At 37.9% G+C, this 27,086-nt stretch overlaps 1 protein-coding gene across 3 annotated transcripts in view; it reads right to left on the bottom strand.

Moving 5' to 3' along the window:
• Positions 1-27,086, bottom strand: part of COL12A1 (collagen type XII alpha 1 chain) — a 246,833-nt gene that overhangs the window by 115,547 nt on the left and 104,200 nt on the right. For all 3 annotated transcript variants that reach the window (XM_077487376.1, XM_077487375.1, XM_077487377.1), the window contains 10 exons: positions 22,099-22,248; positions 21,598-21,717; positions 21,324-21,488; positions 16,593-16,742; positions 12,769-12,908; positions 12,013-12,142; positions 7,734-7,879; positions 7,003-7,132; positions 1,362-1,501; positions 948-1,077 (listed from right to left, as the gene is read on the bottom strand). In XM_077487376.1, coding sequence (XP_077343502.1) covers positions 948-1,077; positions 1,362-1,501; positions 7,003-7,132; positions 7,734-7,879; positions 12,013-12,142; positions 12,769-12,908; positions 16,593-16,742; positions 21,324-21,488; positions 21,598-21,717; positions 22,099-22,248 — 1,401 coding nt within the window. The remainder of the gene's footprint in view (positions 1-947; positions 1,078-1,361; positions 1,502-7,002; positions 7,133-7,733; positions 7,880-12,012; positions 12,143-12,768; positions 12,909-16,592; positions 16,743-21,323; positions 21,489-21,597; positions 21,718-22,098; positions 22,249-27,086) is intronic.

Raw genomic sequence — 27,086 nt, 5'->3', positions numbered from 1 at the left:
TATAAATTTCCTTATTGATCACATAGATTTGCAGACTAAAGGGGCTCCTTCAAATATTATAATTAAGTTTTTGCAACTGTATAATAATCAGAATAAAATGCAAATCATACTATGTGTAGTAATGGAATAAGTACATATATTAAGCATACAAAAAACTTACAGCAATATGCTTAAATGATGATAAATATACCAACAACCATGGAGATTAAACAAAGCAAATCACTGGAACACAATAAAAATTGCAAAAACATCTATAGAATATAAATACTAGTAGCAACCCTTTTTGGTTGTTGATTTTTGTAAAAACAATTCTTCCATTTAATTGTACATATACAATATATATTCTTTTTTTCATCCTTTTTAACACTAACTGAATTAATGCATATGGTAGGATATGGTGTGCATTATATTCAGATTAATATATAGCTGGTGTTTATTAAAGAAGAATACCCTCCTTTACTACCTCTTTTTTTCCTATAAATGTTAATTTTAGTATATCCTGTGATTTTTATTTAAACAGATAAACAGTATACTGTCCTGCCATAAGCATTTTCAGACTTTTCCAATTAGCACAGTCCAAATTTTTGTGTAATTGCAATAATGTGCAGCAACCAATAAAATACAGGATTTTTTAAGCCAAATTACTGAAAGATGAATTTTAGTTGGTAATTATGGTTTTGTTTTTTGCCTAATTAATTAAGGATAAAAGTGTTGTTTTGTACCATATAACATTAATGAGATCACTGCGTTACTGCTAGGTAATACCAAATGATTGATAATTACGTGGTTCAACTTTCAGAAATTAGACCTCTTTACAAACTGCCTCACTTGATAGAGTCAGTACTTGATACAGTCAGCCCTTGGTACAGATACATTATTAATTGAAGTAGGATCAGTCTAGTTTTAACTTAAGTGGCTCTTCGGAAGTACAAATGATCGATACCCACCTGTAGTGCCTTGTGTACGTCGTGGCTGGGATTTTCCAACATCCGACACTGCAGTGACACTGACATCATACAGAGTTTGTGAGAAAAGGTCAGTTAAAGGTGTAGTTGTCCTTTTGCCATCAACTTCAACCTAAAATCATGAAAATGCATGAGAAAATATAGGATACTGACGAATCATGCCACATAACATGCATTTAGCATACTACATAAAACATTTATCGATCTTTATTTCTCTTTTTCACTCCTTATTCTACTTCTCTCTTTCTCTCTCTCTCTGTTTATCTGTGAACTCTAAATAGTTCATAACTAGTTCATGTTTGAGGGAGCTATATTTAAGAGTAAGTTATTAATGATGATTAGAATAAATCATGGTCAATAGATAATTACTTTGCTGGGCATATAGTTTGTTTTTACCTCTTTGTATTCCTCTTCTTCTTCCGTTTTGTACCTCACTATGTATTTTAGGACATTTCCAGGAGCAGGATCCCAAAATACATTCATAGAACTGTGTGTAATATCTCTGAGCCTTATATTTCCAACTCCTTGAACTGGCACTGAAAAAAGGAAATGTAGAGTTATAGAAGCCTGGGTATACTGTTATAGTTTAGTTACATGCCCAAGGTTTAACATAGTCAAGAGTAAGGTTAGTTTATTTGTTCAGATGTTTTTTATGATTTTTTTACATGTAGGTAGGAAAAAGTACTATATATATAGTATAGTATATATATAGATATCGGCATTTTCAGCCGGCAATTCCCTGCACCATAAGAACAATCATAGTGGCTGTTCTGCCGCTTGATCATTCTTACGGGCGGCCCCCCCTCCCACCGTCCTCTGGTGCTTCTACCAACTCGCTGCTTCCATCGGTGAGTCGGTCACAGGATCCGCCGGCCCCTGAATGATACCATAGAGATTTCTGGTGGACCAGATGGTCCCTGGAGTCTCTATGATCGTTCGGAGGCTGGGCGCGATGTTATGACGTCACGCCCGGCCTCTGCATTCAAAATAACGGCGCTGATTTGGCTGGGAAGCCGTGATCGTTTTTTTATTGTTTTATTTTAGGCTTCCCAGCCTAGAGGTGAGATGTGGGGTCTTATTGACCCCATATCTCACTGTAAATAGGTCCGATCATGCCATATTCCTATTACAAGGGATGTTTACATTCCTTGTAATAGGAATAAAAGTAATCAAATTTATTTTATTTTTTTTAAGTGTCAAACTAAAAAAATAAAAGTAAAATTAACAATAAAAAAAATAAAAAAATGCAGAAGCAGAAGCAAACACATACTAAAGTCCCGCCCACATATGAAAACGGTGTGCAAACCACACATGTGAGGTATCGTCGCGAACGTTAGAGTGAGAGCAATAATTCTAGCCCTAGACCTCCTCTGTAATGCAAAACATGTAACCAGTAAAACATTTTAAAGTGTCACCTATGGGGATTTTTAAATACCAAAGTTTGGTGCCATTCCATGAGCGCATGCAATTTTGAAGTGTGACATGTTGGGTATCTATTTACTCGGCGTATCTTCATCTATCACATTATGGAAAAAAATTGGGCTAACTTTACTATTTTTAGGGGGGTTTTTTAAGCATAAAACTGTTTTTTTTATGAAAAAAATGTGTTCCAAAAATTGCTGCGCAAATACCGTGCGACAACAACCGCCATTGTATTCTCTAGGGTCTTTGCTAAAAAAATATATATAATGTTTGGGGGTTCTATGTAATTTTCTAGCAAAAAATTATGAATTTTACGTAGGAGAGAAATGTCAGAATTGGCCTGGATGCGAAGTGGTTAACAAAATATTTGATATACAATACAGTACTGTATCTCACAGTGGTATTCCCATAATTTGATATTCCAGTGTATTTTGAAGTTTATATGAGTCTTGTATTGCTGGGTCCTCAGTTGGTATATCTAATCTCACAATTTTCTCTAGAAGCCATTGTAACCAGAAAAGAAAGCAAGGGAAATCCAAAGTGCTGTGATTGTCAGAGAGCTGCCAGAGCTGGGATTCACCAAATTTTGGAAATATTTCCACTAACTTCCTGTAGTGTCTCTGGGGCCAGAGAATGAGGGAACGCTCCATGATAGGGACAAAGAAAGCAATATAAACCCACAGGGGTTCATCTTTAAACTTTTCCCAAAATTCTATTCAAAAAAAGGTTTGGCTATACAGTATACTTATAACTAGACATGTGCAGAGTAAAATATTTCGTTTCGGAATTTCGTTTTCGTCTGAAAACTTAATTTATTTAGTTACTCCCGAAATTCGTTTTTATTTATTACGTTTTTCGTTCAAAAATTGCATTCTTCCGAAAATCCACATGAATTATGGTCGAATCTGTCTTTGAAGGCTTATGGTGTCTGTCGAATGTATAAAGAAGATTCGACGGAGCTAGTATATAGCATACTTTAGAACCCTATTAAAGTCTATGGGACTCCAACGTTCAAAATCTAAAGTGCTAATTTTAAAGGCTAATTTGCAAGTTACTGTCCTAAAAAGTGTTTGGGGACCCGGGTCCTGCCCCAGGGGACATGTATCAATGCAAAAAAAAAGTTTTACAACGGACGTTTTTTCGGGAGCAGTGATTTTAATAATGATTAAAGTGAAACAATAAAAGTGTAATATTCCTTTAAATTTCGTAGGGGGGGGGTTGTCTATAGTATGCCTGTGAAGGGGCGCATGTTTCCCGTGCTTAGAACTGTCCCTGCACAAAGTTTCATTTATGCAGGAAAGAAAGTCCTTTAAAATCACTCGCAGCTATTATGAATTGTCGGCTCACGTAATACAGAGAACACTCATTGAAAGTCATTGATAAAAAAATAAATAAATAAATAAATAAAAAAGCGTGGGGGTCCCCCAAATTCAATTACCAGGCCCTTCAGGTCTGGTATGGATATTAAGGGGAACCCTGCCTCAAATTTAAGAAAAAATTTGACGTGGGGTTCCCCCTAAATATCCATAACCAGACCCTTCAGGTCTGGTATGGATATTAAGGGGAACCCCGCGTCAAATTTAAAAAAAAATTGACGTGGGGTTCCCCCTAAAAATCCATACCAGACCCTTTATCCGAGCAGGCAACCTGGCAGGCCGCAGGAAAAGAGGGGGGGACGAGAGAGCGGCCCCCCCTCCCTCCTGAACCATACCAGGCCACATGCCCTCAACATTGGGAGGATGCTTTGGGGGTCTGTGACCCCTCAAAGCACCTTGTCCCCATGTTGATGAGGACAAGGGCCTCATCCCCACAACCCTGGCCGGTGCTTGTGGAGGTTTGCGGGCGGGGGGCTTATCAGAATCTGGAAGCCCCCTTTAACAAGGGGACCCCCAGATCCCGGCCCCCCCCTGTTTGAAATGGTAAGGGGGTACAAAAGTACCCCTACCATTTCACAAAGAAAGTGTAAAAAATGGTTAAATAAAACAAACACACTTTTGAAAAATTCCTTTATTAAAAATAAAAAAATAAAAAAAAGATTCCAGCGGCGGTAATCCACTCTTGCTATCCAGCGACGGACGGTCATCTCTCCAGCGATGGCTCATCTCATCCAGCGCAGCGATCCATCCTTCTTCTGTCTCCTCCACGGAGACACTGCAAGGATTCCGGCGGCTGACGTTTCTTATATACGGAGGGCGGGGCCACCCGTCACCTGACCCCGCCCCCCTCTGACGAAAGGGTAAACCCGGGGTTCCCCGTGACGTATGGGTGACCCCGCCCCCCTCTGATGTAACGGAAACCTGCCTGAGTTACATCAGAGGGGTGCGGGGTCACCCATACGTCACAGGGAATCCCGGGTTTCTCCTTGCGTCAGAGGGGGGCGGGGTCAGGTGACGAGTGGCCCCGCCCTCCGTATATAAGAAACGTCAGCCGCCGGAATGCCTGCAGTGTCTCCTACACGGAGACAGAAGAAGGATGGATCGCTGCGCTGGATGAGATGAGCCATCGCTGGAGAGATGACCGTCCGTCGCTGGATAGCAAGAGTGGATTACCGCCGCTGGAATCTTTTTTTTATTTTTTTATTTTTAATAAAGGAATTTTTCAAAAGTGTGTTTGTTTTATTTAACCATTTTTTACACTTTCTTTGTGAAATGGTAGGGGTACTTTTGTACCCCCTTACCATTTCAAACAGGGGGGGGCAGGATCTGGGGGTCTCCTTGTTAAAGGGGGCTTCCAGATTCTGATAAGCCCCCCGCCCGCAGACCTCCACAACCACCGGCCAGGGTTGTGGGGATGAGGCCCTTGTCCTCATCAACATGGGGACAAGGTGCTTTGAGGGGTCACAGACCCCCAAAGCATCCTCCCAATGTTGAGGGCATGTGGCCTGGTACGGTTCAGGAGGGAGGGGGGGCCGCTCTCTCGTCCCCCCCTCTTTTCCTGCGGCCTGCCAGGTTGCGTGCTCGGATAAAGGGTCTGGTATGGATTTTTAGGGGGAACCCCACGTCAATTTTTTTTTTTAATTTGACGCGGGGTTCCCCTTAATATCCATACCAGACCTGAAGGGTCTGGTTATGGATATTTAGGGGGAACCCCACGTCAAGTTTTTTCTTAAATTTGAGGCAGAGTGTTCTCTGTATTACGGGAGCCGACAATTCATAATAGCTGCGAGTGATTTTAAAGGACTTTTTTTCCTGCATAAATGACACTTTGTGCAGGGACAGTTCTAAGCACGGGAAACATGCGCCCCTTCACAGGCATACTATAGACAACCCCCCCCCTACGAAATTTAAAGGAATATTACACTTTTATTGTTTCACTTTAATCATTATTAAAATCACTGCTCCCGAAAAAACGGGCGTTTTAAAACATTTTTTTGCATTGATACATGTCCCCTGGGGCAGGACCCGGGTCCCCAAACACTTTTTAGGACAGTAACTTGCAGAATCTTTTCTCTCTGTCAAATCTTTTTTCTCTGTCGAATATTTTCTCTATATAATCTTGGACTAATAGAGGTAAGGTTAGGCACATTCGACCACAGGTTCTATAGACAGATTGTTATCGTCAGAGTCATGTCGAATCTCATATTCTATATCGAACTGTTGTAACAATGAAAACGAAAATAAAGCATTTATTTATGTCGGATCTTTCGTTTTTCGGATTTTGTGCTTTCGTTATCGTTTGTCAAAACGAAAACGAAAATAGCTGAAATTCGGACGAAAATGCATTCGGACGAAAACGAATGCACATGTCTACTTATAACTGTACTTCAAAAATATGTTACAAAACATAATTACAGAAATAGAAAACTGATCCATAATAAAATAGGAGATATGCTCCAAGACTAATAAAATATAGCATATCTTCTGTTCTGTTGCATGATTTTGAGACATATTAGAAGATACAAAGGTCTCCTAACTATCAACAGGACATGAATACATTTTTTTGTCCAGCCTGAAAAAAGCTTCACATTGTTAAGAAGATTATCTTTTAACCATTTTAGACAAGAAAACTGGTGAAAAATTATATCTGCAAGTATGCATTGTTCTTTCCCAATGGGTTTGTCAGTTTTTTGGACAAATAACAAATTCCTTTTGTTTTAGTTCAGATGAAGTATCTTACAATCTAATTCTTGTGATTATAATGCATCCATTTAATATCTAAACAAGATATAAGGAAGTATGAACTGTCTTGGTGTGTAACACTAGAACATCAACAAATAAGACTAGAGAGTGTGGGGTTCATTTACTAAAACTAGAGAGTGCAAAACCTGGTGTAGCTCTGCATAGAAACCAATCAGCTTCCAGTTTTTTTTTTTTTTCGCAAAGCTTAACAAGCTGAAGTTAGAAGCTGATTGGCTACCATGCACAGCTGCACCAGATTTTGTACTCTCCGGTTTTAGTAATTCAACCCCTGTAAGTTTTAATTTATTTCTTTTTCAAAATGATTGTATATTTTATATAATTATTGTATACTGTAGGTATAGTTATGTATTCAAAAGATCAGTGTACAGCTCACATTGGAAAATCAGGCTCAATTTGTAAAGCAATTGTAGTTAATGAAAAATATTATTTAAAGTACCGCTACTATGGTATCTTAGCCTTTACACTACAAAACTTACATGTGACTTCCTGAGCTGTGAGTGGGTCACTAGTAAGTTCATCAAAAAGTGCATAAACAGTCAGCGTATACTCTGTATTGGGGAATAATTCCTCCAATCGCACATCAGTAACAGATGGGCCAACACGCATCTGCAAAACACAAGAAAAATAATTTTGTAAAATATATATACAAACCAGCCAAGACTGGCTAGACTGTAGATTTGACAAACCACAATCAAAGGTGACAAATACCACAAGCTAAAAGTTGGAAGTGCTTGTAACTTGGAATGCACATGCACTCTGTCTTTTCCATAGCATGCAGACTTTTGTTTTTCATAATTAAACATACCCATCATCCTTCACATATGGAAATCTAGCATTGCTAGATCAGAAAAGGGCTGTTGACATGATCATCCAAATGTATCAGAAAAGAACAGGACACTGACTTCATATTTTCTTTTTTTTGTTATATATATATATATATATATATATATATATATATATATATATATATATACATATATATATATATATATATATATATACACACATATATATATACATATATATATATATATATATATATTCAGCCAGGCTGTGATTTATTGCCCTGGATTTGCATGTCATCACTGGCAGAGAAGAATGGTGCAGATGAAAATAATTCAAGGAAGAAGATTCTCGTAATCATATTATCAGATGCCCTGATTTCTGATATTTTATTAAAGTTGGCTGGCAAACCAGCATTCCTCACCTCTTTTTCTGCAGAAGGAACAGTTGCATTGACAGGCTCATATAACAAAAGGTATCCAGTAGCTCCACTGGCAGCTTCCCATCTTGCTCTCATTGTTGTGGTTCCAATGTCATAAATGTTAAGGTTTCTAACAGAAGGGATGGGCACTGTTGAGGTAAAGATATTTGTGTTATTTATATGTAATCTGCTGCTGGATCCCCTTTCTTAAAATAAATCCAACTTAAGACTAAAATGTGCTAAATTGCTAGTACCTTGTTGTGTCTGTAAGTGTCTATGTACGTCTTCAAATCAATATGTATGTCCCTGTAAAGCCCCTACCTTAGTATATGCATAGGATATCAGCTTTTCTCCAAGTCAAAATCATCTTCAGTTTTGCATAGAGAGGTGAGTGGTGAGAACCGCTGTCAGATTTTATTACTGTATCTTTCCCTGTTGGGGAGATACACTATCTAAATTTGTTCAGGTAACCAATGTCACTTGGATGGAAAGTGAGGTAGAAACCAAAATTTTGAGTTGACACCAGAGCAGCAATAGAGGAGAATTCTTCCAATAGGGACATTTGTTCCCATGGCAACTGTCTAAGTGGGCATCTTACTCACTTTGGGAAGATTTTCTCTTGCTTCCTGTTGTGTCTACACAACAGGAAGTAATGGGAAATCTTCACAATGGGGCAAAGATTGAAAAAAAAATTTAGCTTTCGTCATTCCATACTACATTCTCCAAAATAGAAAGATAGGTTTTGATTTTAGTTACAGTTTAAACCTTGCCCCCTCCAGATGCCAAGCACCTTATGTCCTTCTTTTTGATAATTTGAATGTTAAAAGAGGATAAAGCTTTGTACTGGGAAAAGCTTAATCTTGACTTAGGCAAAAGTTGCGGCCCTATGAGGTCTGAGATCCAAGAGACTCCGCAGTGATCAAGTGAAATGAAAGAAAACCTGCAGTTGTAACACGGAGAGGAGGTGATTGCTGCACACTGATTCAAGCTGAGGAGTTGGAGGTGAACATTGCTCTGTGTGGAGGCTTGGGTCTGAGATATGCTCATCTGAATCTGGGATCTGGTAAGCGGCCAACTGATTATATTTATCCTTTCCTGTAAAGCTATTATCTGCAGAGAGATGTGCGCTACCGCTACATAAAGAGAGGGCTGGAAGATAGACTGTTGCTAATATGTCAGTTTTTGCTACATTTCTGGAGAAACAACTTTGTTTGAAGTTCAATATCCATTTGATCTGTGCATTATACAGACTTTCTTTATAACTAGTTGATTAATGTGGACTTGTTTTGAGCAATTACTTACCATTTACCACTAACAATGGTTTACTGTCACTTGTAGTTCTATTGAGTACGAGTGTTTGGCACAACACAGGGGACACTATTTATTGATTTAATTTTTTTTTTTTTTTTTTGCTGGTCTACGTGAGGGGCAGATTCACCATATATTTCACATATTGATTTATATTTTTTCATATATTTTATGAGTGGTATAACAGGGATATTTTTCATTAACACTAAATATTTTTTATCACTGATTAACTGATTATTGATCTTTTGGAGTGGTTTGGGCACAAAAATTTGTATTCTGGAGATTCATGTGAGCATTCGTTTGATTACTTTATTCAGGTTGCGCGATTGAAGTTTTCTTTCATATATAGCTAAATGTTATATTCAGGTTTTTTAATTGCAGCACCTGTTTGCTTATTTTTCCACTCAGAGAGTAAGGTGTAGTGATTCACTCTTTCTGGGTAATAGTTACACCTATTAATATTTTTTCAAACCAAGAGTGTCTCTGCTTCTTATAATTGTTATGATAGGCACAAATATTCTATTGATTATGAAAATTAAGTGACATTTCAGATAAAAGGTCACCTTAAAATCTGTTGTATATACAGTATATACATTTGGGGGGAAAAAATGATATGCACAATTGCATTACTTCATTCATTAAAAGCAAAAAGGAAAGACTAACTGAAAAAGAAAAATCTTTTGGAAGACCAAAGCTTATTAAACCACTAATAATTTCAGAACTACCAAGTTTTCAGTCTGTGACAAAACTGCCTAGAAAGATTCTAGAAGGTCTAGAAAACCCATGTTGGATTTTGTATAGCTTGTTCTAGAACAACCATGTGAACATATATATCCAATGGCAGATTGATGCATAATTTTTAATTATGTTGTATTTTAAACCCATATTTTGTTTAAGATGTATGTGCCTCTACATCAGCTGCAAATGAAACTCCATTTTAAGTATGCCTCTTTGCCCTTTTGAAAACATTAACTTTCCAAATTGTTATGCCTCAAAGGCAATGAAGAGAGTGGGCTGGTGCTGTACATAGCAATGATTCATACATAGGCCAACAATGACCTCATGATATTTGTCTGTTTCTTTTTCCCCTATATTCATCATTAAATATTATGACATGTTGTCTTTGTCAGGTCAATGACATGGGTCAGTTCTAGGCATTCAATATGGCTTTAATTAACACAAAACATATGCTTTAACTATTTCTTGTTGAATAGATTTTCTCGCTTTAAACATGATTAAATGAATACCACATGTGGCAATGTGTATAAAGCCAATGATCTAAGATATTTAGAATCTGGAAATATTCTTATTCAGCAAATGACAAAGGGAAAAGTTAACAGTTTTTATGTGGGTCATAAAAATAATTCTGAATGTGAGACTGCTGGAATTCGTCAGTGGTGTTGATTGAAAGTTATGCTGCCGTCAACTTTACAAATGTTGTCTATTTAAAAAAAATGTTCATTAAACATGTTATTTATTATAGAGAAAACCAGTTGTAATAGCTTATCAGCAGACAGAGAAACAAATTATTCTTAACGTGCATTTTTAAGCGTCGTTATAAAAACCAAATGTAAGCACGATTACACAAAAATGGTGTTCTGGAAAGTTTGCATAGTTTGCGAATATCAAAAAAAAATGCATAAAACATATTGATTATAATGCAATTTGGGATGCTATATCACGTTCCTGAAAATTTAATATTAAAATAACATTGTATATAGTAGCAATGCTTAAAGTAAACCTGTGGCCTAAGAAAAGTCACGTGTTGCCATCATTGATCTCCTACTTTCTGTCATACTTGTCCTGTTTCAGTGACTTTAAGTATTGACACAGGAGGGTCAACATGAAAGACAGACAACTAACATATTCAAAAGAAGAGGCCAGAAATTAAGTGTTTCCATTGCAAAGATTATTATGGAATTGGAGAGATCATTTCACTGTCCACTAAGAGAAAGAATTTAAATGTAAACAGCACAAAGAACATATCCAATTCCACTGTCTTTGTAAATAACTGGCTTAGTGGTACTTCCACAGTTACTTTTGATTCCTGTAAATGTAGAGTAGATGGAAAGAGATCTCTAAACATGAACAATCTGTGTCATGCTATTCCTCATGTCTTCTTTGTGTTAAAGGAAAAGGCCACTTATTTTTTATGATCTTCCAAAATAACTTTATCATAAATAGTTACTTCTGTAAGGGTTAATAGCTCACTAAAGTCAAATACCATGTCCACTTTGAAAGAAAATTTGCAATCACCAAGCCAACTTTCCCCAGATACTAATGAATGTGGCAAGCTTCACTTTTCAAAAAAAAAAAAAAAAACAACTATGTGAAAGGAAAATAAAAGAAAAAACGAAATGTTCTAAATTTCTCCTAATTTTCTTTTCCTGATAGATTCAATGGTAGCCCAGTGTCATGAACAGGTTAATTATGGAACACATGAGAGCGGAGTCCTATGGGGTAGGAACAAAGGTGGAATCTACCCAAACATATGCTACCATGGAGTCAGTCAGGAAACAGTATTTTTACTTTCATATGATTGAATGATGGAAGTCAGCAGAGCTTCACTTCATTCTACAAGCTCTGGATATAATTACTTTGCAATTTTCAACTGCATTTGCAAAGTGAACAGTCTATTTGCCGACCCCTTAGTGACAGTTCAGAGATAAGACATGCTATACCAGAAAAGGGAAAGAGGAAAGGCGATTACAGATCACAGAGGAAAATTACTGATATAAACCTGAATTTCATTAAAAAAGACACACACAAACAGAAATATCAACAAATGAGAAAGAAGAGGATAGAAGAAAGTTGGAGAAAAGGGAAGTAATTATAATGATTAAAACTGGAAATTGATAATGCATTCATAACTGCAAATGTATATGCTGCTTTAAATAATATTAGAAGGGTCTTCTTTTTACTATATGTGTATTTTAATATAGGATTGTGTCAACAAGAAAAAAAAACAACATACATGTGGTTTCTTGGCCAACCAGTGGCTCGCTGCTCTCCCCTTCTACCACTGAATACACTTTGACAACATATTCTGTTTCAGGCTTTAGGTCAACCAGCACTGTTGTTCTGTCATTTCTGTTAACAATAACCTGTAAAAAACAACAAACTTAAAAAAAAAGGAAAGGGAAAGACTAAAATGGAAAATTATGAAAGTATTCTGACAGCCTAATGCCATTCTTATTCTTACGACGTAAAGGCAAGGCCAGCATACAACACACTGGTGGGATATTTGAGTTTATTGGGGTTTTTTTTTTAACAGGTAAGAGATATTTTATATTTGATGAAAAAAATAGTGAGTGTATTTGGTTGAGTTTACCAAAGTAGATGGCATCAGATAAACTATAATTTATTGCATTATGAATAAGCCCACAGGGTCTATTTAGCAAAACATTGAAAACAGTAATGGCATGCAGGCTGCCCAACAATAATTTATCTACCCAATTAAAGCTATTAAAAACTTTGTTTCTGATTGCTTGCCAGTTGCCACTGCACAAAATTGTCTTTTATGCTATGTTATTAGGTACAGCATGTCCACACAGGTCAACAATTTCAAGCAGTAGCAAACCAATTATAGGTTTCCCAATGCAGGCAGAAATAAAAACGTAAAGTATGCACAGATGAAGCATACATGAGAAATTACATACATGGATCTTGTTTATTAGAAATTAAATTTATAATCATATTCAAGTCAGTAATGTGTTTATTTTAAACTCACCTCTTGAGGTCTGCCTCCAGATACTGGATAATACTCCACTCTGAATCTGTCCACACTATGAGATGGAGGAGCCCATGACACCCTAAAGGAGCGAGGAGTAGGTTCTGATGTTCTTAGGTCAGAAGGGGCTTCCAGGTCACCTGTGTTAAAATTCAACAGGGAAATCATTTTAAAGATGCATCTATACTATCAAAACAAAACAGAAACTTCATGCATGTTTTTAGGTTACTGAAAACAGAAAAATGTCACTAAAAAAGGGCTTGTGTGCATGAGGCAAGTAAAGTCTGTTCTACAGCATATTCTCTGGGAACAAGGAGTGCCATGAACACAGACTGCCCCAGGGTCAGGATAGGTAATGCAAGTAAGTGAGAGAAATTGTACAATGGAGAAAGTTATGTCTGGCGGGGAGAAAATTGGGTGTGTGAAATTAAGAGCAATTATCTGTTCTAAGTGTGTACTTTAAATGCTTTTCAAGTGCTGTATAACAGAAGAAAAGTAGTCTGACCATATCAGTTTGGATAGATCATTTCTGATTTATATATTCATAAACACTTACAGGCAGACTTGATCTAATCATGGTTCTGTATCCCCCTATTTGAGTAAAGTCTTCCCAGCATTTTCTTCAGTGAACTTCCCTACAGTCTATGTAACTACTCCACAAATGTTAAATTGTTTTCCAAAAAAAAGAAAAACAGTCTATTCAGGGAAAGGAAACCTGTAGATAAAAACAAACTGTGCAGTTTTGGCTAAAGCAGGGGTGGCCAACCTTTTGAAGAGCGAGGGCCACTTAAGCGACTTGGTAACAGGTCGTGGGACACAATGAATGGTGCGGGCGTATGACAGATCCGTGTCCACTCTGCATATGCAGAGAAGACATGGACACAGCCCACTCTACACTATGGGCCCTCCCATACGATCAGATGGAAAGTAACGGATGCCCTTCTGTTTTTTATTTTTTAGCGGATTGGATTGGAGGTAGGCGGATGTAAATGAACACAAGTCCATTTACAGCTGCTGCTCCATAGAGGTGAATGGAGGTTCTGATTGGGTCAGACCAATTGTGTGAAAGTGGCCTAAGGCTTCTTTCACAATGATGCACTGTGCTTTACCATAGACCTCTATTATATCCTGTAGGTGTGTTGCACTTTCTGAAAGTGCACCAAACTCACAGGTAGTAACAGAAGTCTTTGGCACAGTGCAGCTAACCCTGCAGATCAGTTTGAAAGCAGCCAAGTAACTTCTGCAAAACAAATATGCCCATGTATACACTATGATTTTAGTAATAAACTTACTTTTAATAACATTCTTCCATTTAGGTATCACTAGCTGTTGCTGTCCCAGGAAGAGTGCATTTGGTATCACTCTGCATGTGACAGGAGCCGGCGCTATACAGGAAGGATCGGCTTCCTGCAGCCGCTTGCTTCCTCTACTGCTGGCTCCATTCACAACATTGAAGCTCTGGGATGGCGGGTTGGCAGCCTACAATCTGGCCTTGCCATCCCAGAGCAGGAGATCATGGGCCACATCAAATGGCTCCGCGGGCCACATGTGGCCCCGGGCCACTGGTTGGGCACTCCTGGGCTAAAGTATGATTTTGCTCCTGTTATAGATGTAGGGTCTTCAGGTACTGACTGTAGCCTGGCTAAAGAATTCCCACCGGTATCATCATCCCATTCTGTCGTGTTGCTAGGAAGTTGTTAAGGTGCTCCCAGAAAATATTGCTTCACCTACGATCACAGGAGTTAGCTCTCAAACCCCTGCACATATGTGGTCCACTATCTCCTCCATTACAGCAACCCTGAGAGAGGGGAGAAAGTACACATGAGAGGGGGTTTGAATGAACTGGGAGTGTCTGAGAAATGTCCTAGCAGCAAGGCCTTGGCCAAAGCTGCACAGGATGTTTTAAGCTACAGGTGCCCCTTATCTGTATAGGCAGGTTTTTGGTAAAGGTTAACTAACCCTTTTAAGCAGAAGTACAGCCAAAGCTCATTTGCCTGTACTTCTCCTGTGGATCACAAGAGTGCAGTTTGTTCGCTGTCGGCTGACGTCACAGAGCTGATCCAGCCTCGGGCAAGATTGTGACAATGGAGTCAGGATCCACCCACATGCCTGGACCAACACTCGACTCAGCCTCTCAGCAAGCTGCTGAGAGCCAAAGCTGCCCGCTCCCACCCCCTCCACAGCCCAGCACTCCACTGAGGAGGCAGAGCAGAGAGCCAGTGACTGACAGTCACCAACTCTCTGCTCACGGAGCTGTGAGAACTGAGCGATTGGTGGTGTTCGATCGCTTGGTTCTCAGGATTCGGGCTGCCGAGGGACAGATGCAGCATTGGACCAATGGTGCATTCACCTAGGTAAGTATGATAAAACATACATCTCTTTTAAGCTTTGAAAAATAGGCCCCTTCCTTTAATTCCCATCTGTAAATTATTACAGGATATTTCAGCACTTTGGATATAAACACTGATAAAGACTGATAATCAGGATAGAAATGGAAAACTTTGGATTTTGGGGAGCAAACATAGAGCCAGCTAGCCAGTTCATGTTAGAGGCAGATCTATGTGTGCTATGATGCTGCAAATATTGGTGAGCATAATCAAAGGTGTTTTATTTTTAAAAGACATTATATATTGTGACCAACAGTTGCACATCATCCAGCAGCATCAGCTTCCTTTATAACTTTGTGCATTCACATTTTAGAGTCCTTGAAGACTTACCTCTACCAGATGCTGTGAACACAGGTCAGGGAACAGTAGGCTATATAATGCCTGCCATGTGTCACTGACTGTGGTCCCACTTTTACTGAAATCTAGTAGGAGATGTTTCTCCACTCAGGGCCATTAGCCCAACATACCTTGCAATCCTCAACCCCCCACAGCACACTCGTTCCCTTTTGATATGAAAACAAGATAACTCATTTACAATACATCATATTTATTCAATGCAACTAGTAAAAAGCAAGGAGAATACTTGAAGCCAATCAGGTGTGCTACTTTCAAGCTGACAAGAAACATATTGACAGGAGGAGAGAGCAGATTATGATTATCTCATTAGTCTGTTGCTGCTCCTGCACTGACCAATCAGAGTGAAGACAGGGAGGTGACCAAATTATGTTGCTTAACTGCATTACTGAAAAGTTGGGTCACCTGGCAGGGCTGTACAAATCCTAGGGCTGGATAGACAGAAACACGAATCCTTCAGCAGGTAAATGAGATACCATATATTCAATTCAGCAGTGTATTAAGCTGTCTGCCTGGTGTTTGCATTTAAATGAATTTTGAATAGAAAAATAAAGTGTTAAATTTTCTCCCACTGCAGTTGATTCTATTACCTCCAATATTGCAGTTTAAAGTGGTTGTAAACACTTACAGACCACTTTAACCTACAGGTAAGCCTAGATTAAGGCTTACCTGTAGGTGCAAGAAATATCTCCTTAACCCACATGTTAAGGAGATATTTTCCAAAAAATGGGCACCGATGTCTACAGTGCATGCTTGAACAACGGCGCAGGCACACTGAGCATGCTGTTAGTGAAGGCGATCATGACAGCTCCCGTGTGCATGCACCAGAGTGATGTCATCGCTGCTCCGGCCAGTCACAGTGCTGGAGCAGCGATACCCAGAAGTCACTTCGGCAGATATGGTTGCGACGGAGGAGGTGAACAAGGGTCACTTCAGGGGCTTCGATCTCTGGTAAGTTATTCATAATGAGCTAGTATGCTATGCATACTAGCTCATTATGCCATTGTCCTGCAGGGTGTTTTTCTTTTGTTTGTTTTTTTAGAGAGGGTTTTATTTCCTCTTTAATAAAAAGATACAACTCACCTCCACCACCCTTGACACTGTTACACAAATTATTTGTGAGAGGATCAACAATATTGGTGAGCAGATTGAAGTCTTGGACATTGAACACATAAACATCATCTGGATCGGTAGCAATTTCCTTCAGTTCATTTTCATCTGCATTTTTTATACCTAAAAGTACAACAAAATCATCTATTTAGAACAGCTTTAAATGACACAATGAAACAATACATTTTACATAATAAATCATGTATACAGTATAGGGAATGTGGTAAGTAAATAATTGAAATATCACAAAGGAAATTACTTCTCAGTAGAAGTCAATCTACTTATGTTAGCGTGTCCTGTATAAAGGTAGAAAATCCATTATATGTAGACATGTGCGGTTTGTTTCGTTTCTAATTAATATTTGGACAAATTTTTTGTGATTCGGATATATCTGAATACCCGAATTACAAAGTTTACCGAATGCTTTGAATAACAAAATTACATTTGTTATTCAAAGCATTCTGAATAGTTATTTCTGAAATTCACATTGAAATTTGAATCAAATTTTACATTGAATACTATTTGAATTCGAACTGTAAACATATTTCTGAAATTAAAGACTGTGGAGGTTATTTACAAAAGGCAAATCCACTTTGCACTGCAAGTGCACTTGGAAGTGCAGTCGCTCAAAATCGAAGGAATCTGAAATGAGTGGAAGCACTGCTGATTTTATCATCCAATCATGTGCAAGCTAAAATGCTGTTATTTTTTTCCTTGCATGTCCCGCTCGGATCTACAGCAACTTTACTTCCAAGTGCACTTTAAGTGCAAAGTGGATTTGCATATTGCAAATAACCCCCTGTGAGTTGTAAGAGTACCATTTTGAAATAATACTGTTTTTGTTAAGCCAAAGGTGATTTCAAGAGTCATTGTTATCGTTTGATGAAGATTTTTCTTTTGTTTTATCACTTTGCCATATTCAAATCTAAAAAAATATAACATTTTTGTTTTGAATCAAAAAAAATCTGTAAATTCAAAGAAAATGTTAAAAATCTCGAATGCGAATTCTGAGTAGGAACGAATCATACAAATTTAATGAAACAAAATAACTAGATTAACTAATCTAAAACAAAACTAAACTGAACAAATTTTTTGATCATGCACATGTCTAATTATAAGTCCTGATTTACGTTACCATAAAAAAATCCCTCCTGGTTTTTAGCTCTATTGGTCTTTCCTCTACCTGCTTTTCTCTGCATTTTTTCCAGGTTAAGTACATTTGCAATTTGACACCAACCTGTATACTAAAGATAAGGTCTTACTATTATTTTGTACAGGGAAAAAACTATTTAAATCACCCTCTTTTTTGCTAATGCCTGGCACATACTATTAGTTTTTACAACGTTAGTACAGAAAGCTCCCCAGATGAGCTGTTGTGTTCTGACAGGGGGATGCACCCCCCACCACATACCAGAACAATCCCGTCAGCACTCTCAGCCACTGGCTGGTCGGCTGCTGGTTTTCCAGCATGCTCCTCTGAAGCCGGCAGAATGGGTGCACTACACATGGGTCGACTGACGGCCAGTTTTTATTGAATCAACCAATGTCTCCTGACAGTCGACCTGTGTGTACAGGGCTTAAGGCTTATACAGGGAAGTATCTTACTAGCTTTATATAGTATAGGGTCACACTTCCTATTAGCATTGTGGCTATGTATCAGGATTCTCAGATCTCTATTTAAATCAGCCAAGCTACCCTGTAGCCCCTGTATTAATTTACACATTTTCAACATAAACCTTTAGATTTATATTAATGTTTACCAGACATTTGATTTAGAATTAATGTTTTGCTTAGAAGATATATTGGTAGAGCCAGCTGAAAATTTGACACTACATGTAGATATCAAAACTTCTTGATTGATTTGGTAGATAATAAATCCAGAAGTGACCTATGGAAATATATTTAGGGTTAACTTTTAAAAATCACAAACTTTTTTCTTAAAGAAGGAATGGAAGTCTGGCCAAGTAACAACATTTTGACCCCTGGCCACCCACTACCCATTCGTCATTTTAGTACACAAATGACTTCTTCATATTTATGAGTAACAGCCCCTACCTGCATACTGTTGTATCTGAAAGTCAAACAAATACACCTAAAACATGTTATCCACCCACATTTCCCTTAGAGTTTCCTTAGTACTGCAAGTTTTACCTTTCTTGTTGAATGCAGCTAGCCAGTGAAAAAAATAGCTTATTTTATTTACTCTGAAACATCTATTCTATTCATTTAGTTAGGCTCTGATTTGTGTGTAATTAAATATCATCTGCTGGGCAGAAGGCTGGCAGTATACATGGATATCCCAGGCAATGAGCCAGCTGTATGATGATGATCTGAGGCTAGAGGAAATCTGGCCATCCAAAACATCTTGCAATAAAAAATGTTTCCAGTGGACTCATGCTTTGCCAGTAACACAGCTATGTAGCAAAAATTATAATATACTCTGGTTTCTTTCATAGTGTATCCTCTTTGCTATATTACAGATTACAGTTTATGCTTAAGCAATAGATTAGACAAAATTTTATGAAAGACACCTGGTAATAAGCCATGCAAAAGTAGAACTAGAAAACAGCTATCCAGAATCTCTACCTAATAATAAATAAGCACTTCTGCGCAAACAAACATGAATGTACTGTTTTTTATAACATTCCCATGAGCATCCCATAAGCTATCAGGTACAGCGCTTGGTAACTTGGATACATGGGAGTTGTTCCTGAATTCATCATTGATCAATGTCTGCAGAGGTTAAAGTGGTTGTAAAGCTTTGGGTTTGTTTTAAATAAAAATAAAAAACATGCCTATACTTACCTGCTCTATGCAATGGTTTGCACGGAGCAGCCTCGACACTCTTCTTCTGGGGTCCCTTGCCGGTGCTCCAAGCCCCTCCTCTTCATTAGGTGCCCCCAGGGAAAGCCAGTTTCCCTAGTGGGCACCCGTATTTGCTCGCTCCCGTATGTGCTGCGTCCATTGACACAAACAGCAGGACATGGCCCCGCCCCTGCTCCCGTGTCACCAGATTTGATTGACAGCAGTGGGAGACAATCGCTCCCACTATTAACATTCTGTCCAATGAGGAGAGAGACAGTGGCGGGAGCCGCTGCACTCATGCACACTGTTGGATCAGATGGGCTCAGATAAGGAAAAGGGGGGGGGGGGTCTGGAGGGGCAGCTGCAGCACAGAATGTTTTTCATCTTAATGCATAGAATCTTAAGGCTTTAGAATCACTTTAAGCAGAACATTTTATAGCAGTATAAAAAAATATGAATAATTGAGAAGTATCCCTAGTCATTTCTCTTTTTAGTGTCTTCGCTATTCAGCTGCAGATGTCTGCTAACGTAAGCCAATTTACTCCTAAAGCAAAAGCAAATAATTTCCATGGTACTAATGAAAGAACACCTCTAAACATGAGATTGAAAATAACAAATCAGCAAGGATCAGCTCATTTTTGTTAAACTGTAATTATACTTTTTTATCAAAGTAATGATTTACAGCTGTTTTTAAAGCTAAGTTAGAGGAAAGGAAAATGGATAAGGAAACAAGTTTCAATACACAATTATAAATTCAGATTTATTTTTTCAGACTGTGAAAGTTATTAAATACATTTCAAAATAAACTCCTGAATAAAATAAATAATTGTTTCTTCTCGTTTACTATCCTTATACACAAAAGAATAGAACAGGTTGAGTCTGGGTTCACACCTATGCCAATTGGATGCAGGAAATAACAGGAGATTGTGACCGGTTCTCTATGGAGATGGTTCACATACTGTATCTCCATTGTGGCTACTTGCACAGGAGTCCGGCGCGTCTTTGGCTCCGTTTCAGGGCCAACAAATTTGGCCCTGATTTGTCCCTAAATATGGAGAACAGGGACGCACCATACCACTGCTGCGAGCCGCGTCCAATTTAGGTGTGAACCCAGCCTTATGCAGTGAACTCTAAGGCCGCGTACACACGCGGGGACTGTTCGCTCAACTTTGTCCGTCAAACAGTTTCAGCAAACAGTCCGCTCAAAATTAGCATGGACGGACTTGCCCACACACGACGAACGAACAGTTTGCTGAAACCGTGCGCGATGACATGAACGGCACGTACGACGGGACGGAAAATACAACGTCCTATACACTGCATTACAACTTTCAGCGTGTAAATCCTTTCTGAGCATGCGCGGAACTTCGTTTGACGAACAAGCCTACACACGAGGGGACTGTTCGCTGAAACCAAGTTTCAACGGACAGTTTTTCGGAAATTCCGAAAAACCTTGTTCAGCAAACTGTTCGCTGAAACTGTCCGCTGAAAGCCCACACACGGGCGGACTGTCCGCCGAAACACTGTTCAGCGGACAAAGTTGGGCGAACAGTCCCCGCGTGTGTACGCAGCCTAAGAGAAGTAGCTATAGAATAGACATGGTGCATGTAACCTTATTTTTTCTCTAGCATAAATACTACTGTCTTCCAACTCGTTTTAACCCATGAACAAAAATGTCATTCTATAGTCTCTTTATTCTCTTTATAGTAATATAGTAATTGGCAGGTATACAAAGCTTAACCCTTGACAATCTGCATTTCTCTATAACTTTTTATACAGCCACTTTAATATATGACACATATTTGTAGTTTATCATAAAATAAAACATAAATGATAACTACATGTACTAGATTACTTTAGATCAGTACATGAAGTTTCAGGTCTGAGTTTGTTGCTTACCTATAGCATACAGTTCTATTCCTTGGTCTCGTATCCTTTTTGATGGTGTAACAATGTCATCTTGTGATTTTCCATCAGTGATAAGCACCCCAATTTTGCGAGATCTAGGTCTCATGCCAACCTCAGCCTTAAAATTATTTTGTAAGATGAAATTCAAAGCCAAGCCTAATGAAACACATTGAATATAATGAAAAATGAGCTCATGCATGACATAATGCAAATAAAGTTACTAATTAAAGATGCTGTTGCCAAATTAAGCAATAATATAATTTACCTGTAAGAGTATTGCCCCCCTTGTAAGGCAAATTGGCAACAGCATCCATTAAAGACTTCTTAGTGGGGTGAGAATTAAGCTGCCATTCAGTTCTGGGATCTCCACTGTACTGGGCAAGTGCTAACATGGAAAGAAAAGTAGAATTAAATGTAATACCAAGTATGAAAAAGTAAAAAAGCATGCCTATGTAACTGTTTCAACATTGTGATAAAAAGCAAAGGATATCAGTTAAAATACAGTGAATTATGTATTTAGAACATGAAATACAATGATTTTAGAATACTTTGAGGTTGAGTTACTAAAAAGGCATAATATATTCATCTTGCAATAAAACCCAATGTTGAATGTTCTCTTGATACTAACTTGATATTTCAGGTGAACTTAGTTTCACTTCAAGTTAGGTGAACGTTTTTTACCGCTTTAGTAATTCAACCCCATTAACAGTACCATATACATTTTTTTTACATTCTAAACATTATTATATTTATTTGCCTCACTTACCAATCTGTACTCGCTCAGGGCCAATCTCAAAGACTTCAACCAATCGTGAGATGAAAGCTCTTACTGTCCTGAAGTTTGGACGGCCAATACTCCAAGAACCATCTACCAGCAAAACTATGTCTGCAGCAGCATTAGTTTTGCATTCCAAACCTGTTACATTGATTACAGAAAAAAGGTTAGTCAAGTATAAAAGCACAATTATAGTTTACCAGCCAACAGACAAAACTAAAATTAGAAGAAGAAGAAGAAACATTTAAAAGAATGTTGATGGCAAAGGGAAAGATACAGTGAAACAAGAAGAAGACAAAGACATCCACCAGATGGACAACCCAACCACAATCACATTAAAACATAAATATAATGTCATGAAACAGTATGTAAGGTAACTGCATTCTCCATCTTGAACACATTGATCCTGTGGCAAATTGTGCAGCGCGTGGGGCAACAATTTAATTTAGAAAGCTGATGCCACAATGACAACTTGAGGCACAGAGTAATTTCATGCACGCCTTTGACATTGGGTCCGAAGAGAGTATAATAGGTACATAAAAGTAAGTTCTCTTCTGCTTAAAAATAACCTAGACTTTAGCAACAGAACAGAAATAAGTTACAAAGGTTACACAGATATACAGAACAATAAATATATAATTTTGCAGGCACATATACACAGCACATTTCAAAGTGTAAACACAACAGGCTTCACCAGTAGTTTTGTAGACTTAAATTGCAAAGATAAAGTAACAGGAATGTTACAATGTTAAGGAGATACAGTATAATGTTAACAAACTTTAGTTGTTGATATCACTTGAGCCAACAAAATCCACATACTGTACATTCTGTTCAGAGCATTTTCTGACTGCAGTTCCTGAAGTACAGGTCTTCTAAACATGTAAGGTATGCCAAAATCAATAAATAATTTGTTGCTTTACTGCTCCTATTATGACCTAACTACAGAAAAACAGTAGTTCAAAAAAATCATGGGTTTCAAAATAAGTAATAAATGACATATATGGAAAAATTACATGACTCCACCCAATGGATCAGCTTGCATTAAAACAGTATTTAGGTCTTTATCATATATTTGACACTAAAGGAACCTGCACTGAAAGAAATATGTTGGTTGCCATTGCTAAATTGATGATGAATTGTTTGTTTAGTCCGTGTAATGTTAATGCTCTGAAGTTAATACTTCCTGATTCATTGACCCTCAACATGTATGCAGCCAAACCTCCTGATCTGTATACTTGTTCTGTTCGTAGGAATTGATTTACTAAATGCAAATAGGCTGTACACTTTGCAAAGTATTCATCAATTTGCAAGGGAGTTTTCATTCATGCAAGGAAAAAGTTAATAAAAAACAAATGTATTTTTGCTTGCACAGGATGCCTATGTATTTTCTCAGGACAGGTTTCTTTAAGGGAAATCTAATTTGTCTGAAGCAAGTCATGGTACAGTGTAAACTAACTTTATGTTGAAATATTTGTTTCTTTTTAAACTCATGTTGTCATTGTTAAAATCTCAAACGCTTGCTGAAAAATAACAAGAATCTGCACAGTTAGAGCACTTCATAATGCTACATGCTGTGTTTTGCAGAGAACTCTTTAACAGCTCAACGTCTGATTTTTGGATGGTCAGTACAGAAATCGTCACATAAGATTGGAATCAAGGAAAGACCCGGAAGAGTTTGGTCTTGTAAACTACCGTTCATAATATAGAATTAACATGCGCGGCGCGGCAATTGATAAAATGTTCAAAATACAGCGCACATTTTCATCTTCTTTAATGGGATAATAATGAAGATGCTTTGCTGGTGATACTGATGTTGTTATGAGAATGTAGTTTAAAAGGCATTTGTTTTGTAGTGATATAAATAATATTAATATTTTGGTTGTTGTTTGATTTTTTGGGGAAGTTACCACAACACCATTATCCCTGAGTTTTTAAGATCAAAGATACAACTATGATGGTGTCCCTGGTTAATTTTCCATTGTGTTGTTTTTAATGTAACTGCCTACTCCCAAACTGCCATTTTAAGATCAGGAACTATCTGAAAATCATGAATCAACACTCAAACTTCTACTAACACAAAATTAGCAGAAAAGGGTGGTGCTCGAGAAATTAACTTCCTCTTTATACTCTCGTATTATGTCACTACGTTAATGTTTGTTCATGTGGATAGTTAGTATGCTAGACAAAATCTTGCATGCGTGCTTTTGTCAGACGCTCGGTCATACGGTGTACGAGGCTTAAGAGTGTGTAATTCAAATAAGGCATTCTCTTTTATCACTTGTTCATTCCCAAATTTGATATATAATTATATGCATCATGAGTTTTTAATACCTAGATCTTTGTGAGATTTCAGTGCAAAAGTCAAATTTTACCAAGCTGATACTTCCGACCTCTGATAAGGCAAGTATAGTCCTTTATCAGTTAAATTAGTATCCAGAAAAAAGGTAAGGAGGTAGGTTTGGATTTGTGTTATGGTCAAGGGAAAAGGGTCAAGGGTTATGGTTAAGGAGCAAAATGTATTGTCAAGAGGATGGGTCCCTTGTGCTGATACCTCTTCTTTTAGTTGAAAATCTTCTCCATCAATACTCCCCACCCCCACCACTGTTATACACTGGTGCAGCAGGGGTTAATACAACTAAGTAGCTGTCACAGGCTCTCATTGAGAGTGCCTGAGTATGTCTGCCATTTCCGCCCTTCTCTGCCATTCATAGAAGCCATGCTACAGTTTCTATGAAAGGAACAGGACCTATGAATGGAGGGTGGTAGATGATTGAAGATCCAGAGGATTTCACCTAATAAATGAGGCACCAACACAATATATTAACTCTAAGTTATGTCCCTTGTACTGAATTGTCTGTGTGTTTTTTATTTTATTTTGGCTGCACCTAGGCTTTAAAGCGTTGTGTTATGATTAGGGCTAGAGTTAATTGAATATTTAATGGTTACAGATAGGTTAAAATGCATGTACAGGCAAAACCTATTTTTAGTTTAGAGTAGGGAAGGGCTAACACCTCTCTCATTTTTTTTTTTTTTCATTATCTCTGCCCTACTGGGGAGATTACCATTGACTTCCTGCCCTTGAGATACTACAGAAATTTAAAGGAAATCTCTGTAAAGTGATGGCAAGGCTTTGACAATTTTCACTGTAATATTTGTCTTAATTAGAAGATTCCCCTCACCTCTCACTCTGGTGACAACTCTAAAATGTACTTCACCACGTTCTCTTATACACTGACAATGTTCCTTGTGACAACCAGATAGGTGTATCTCCCTAACTGGGATAAGTTGGTATCGAACGCTTGGCAAAGGGTCTAACCCTTCCTCACTTTATGCAAAAAAAGTTTTTGCCTTGACATGCACAATAATGTTTTAGGGTTGGGGTTAAAGTGTATGTAAAGGTAAAACTTTTTTCTAAAATGACACTAACTTTGGTGTAAAAAAATAAAAATTCTATTCAAGTATGTAATCTTAACTCAAAAAGTACCAAGTCACAATCTCCAAATTCCTTTGTTGCTGTGATCTGACTTCCTATTAGATGGTGGCTACGTTCATTCTCCATGATCCCACTGTAAATAGGAGTGTAGCCACCCTCTTTTCCTTGCTTTTAGGATGGAGTAGGGACTATGGACTATGGAATTTGTATTGTACATAGAGCAGCGCACATGACTAACATGCACAATTAATTCTAAACAAACAGAAGTGAAGGGGAAAAGCAGACAATTGGGAGCTCACAGAGGATGTTACAAGGAGGCAGAAAAACAGAGTAAGAAAGGATTTAATGAGAAAATAGATTACAGGGCCATTAAGTAGTGGATGCATGTGGATTATTAATAAAAATAAGGATCTCGTTTAGTGTAATTTTAGGTGTTAATTCTAAAGGTTATAATAACGGTTAGGTGTTAGGTTACGCATGAAAATTAAGTCTTTTGCATCACAAATCCCATGCTAAAAATAAAATATACTTTATGCAGACTATTACAGCTACTTAAAGCTACAGAAGTCCCCCTTGTGTATCTTTAATACACAAACATGCTCAAAAATGTAGACCCCAAATGCAACATGGACCTCACCTTCTGCTGAGCTGGTTCTATACTTAAAATTTCTTTTACTATATCATATAAGATGAACATCTCCAGGATAACCTTTTGAAAACTGTTTCATCAGCTTCTACTGCTTATCACAAATTGCAATACTGAGATTTACCCTATGGTAAAAAATGGCAGTTCTTTTGGCATGAAAAAAACACTCATGCAGACCGTTTTTGTACAGGGGTTTAGGAACGTTCAGGAGTGTTTAGAAGTGTTTAGTTTTTTTTTCTGCCAGAAAACTTCTCCCAAAAATGCAAACCAGAAGGGTTTTTTTCTGCTTCTAAATGCTGAGCTTAAAGTCTGGACACATAAGATAACATTGAGATGCTGCTACAGGCACATGGACACATAGGATAACATTGAAATGTTTCTACAGGCACATGGACACATAGGATAACATTGAGCTGCTTCTACAGGTAAAACGTGAATTCCTGTAGAAGCAGCTTTTTTAAACCCAGTGTACAACACGGAAGTATGAAACCATAATTTTGCTTAATAATGGCTGCCTTGCTTGATTAAAACTGAAAATTGCGGTGCAGAAATCTCACAAATAATGTCCCTGAGAGATAACTCAATCTGGCATGTGATTCAACTTGCCAACAAATTTACAAAACTGAATTTGCTCATTAAATATTCTGTATTGTTATGGGCATTCTGATGATCTCACAGGTTACAGATATCTTTAATAGTCCCTTATCATAAGAATGATTCAGTATTATATCTACAATGTGTTCAACCACCTGCAGATCTGGAAGCCTATTTATAAGATTGTGGGGGAATCCTTTGACTACCTAGATTCAGACCATCCCCATTGTCATCCAAATCTGCTAACATTCCTGGGTCTGTGGTGATCATGTAACGAGCAAGCAGTGGATCCAATGATCCCAGTAA

Source organism: Lithobates pipiens, unplaced genomic scaffold (assembly GCF_037356315.1).
Source record: "Lithobates pipiens isolate NorthernLeopardFrog02 unplaced genomic scaffold, aLitPip1_a1.2 Scaffold_18, whole genome shotgun sequence".
In the NCBI taxonomy this organism is placed as follows: domain Eukaryota; kingdom Metazoa; phylum Chordata; class Amphibia; order Anura; family Ranidae; genus Lithobates; species Lithobates pipiens.
The sequence above is the reverse complement of the archived record's forward strand: the minus strand, read 5'-3'. Positions and strand labels throughout refer to the sequence as shown.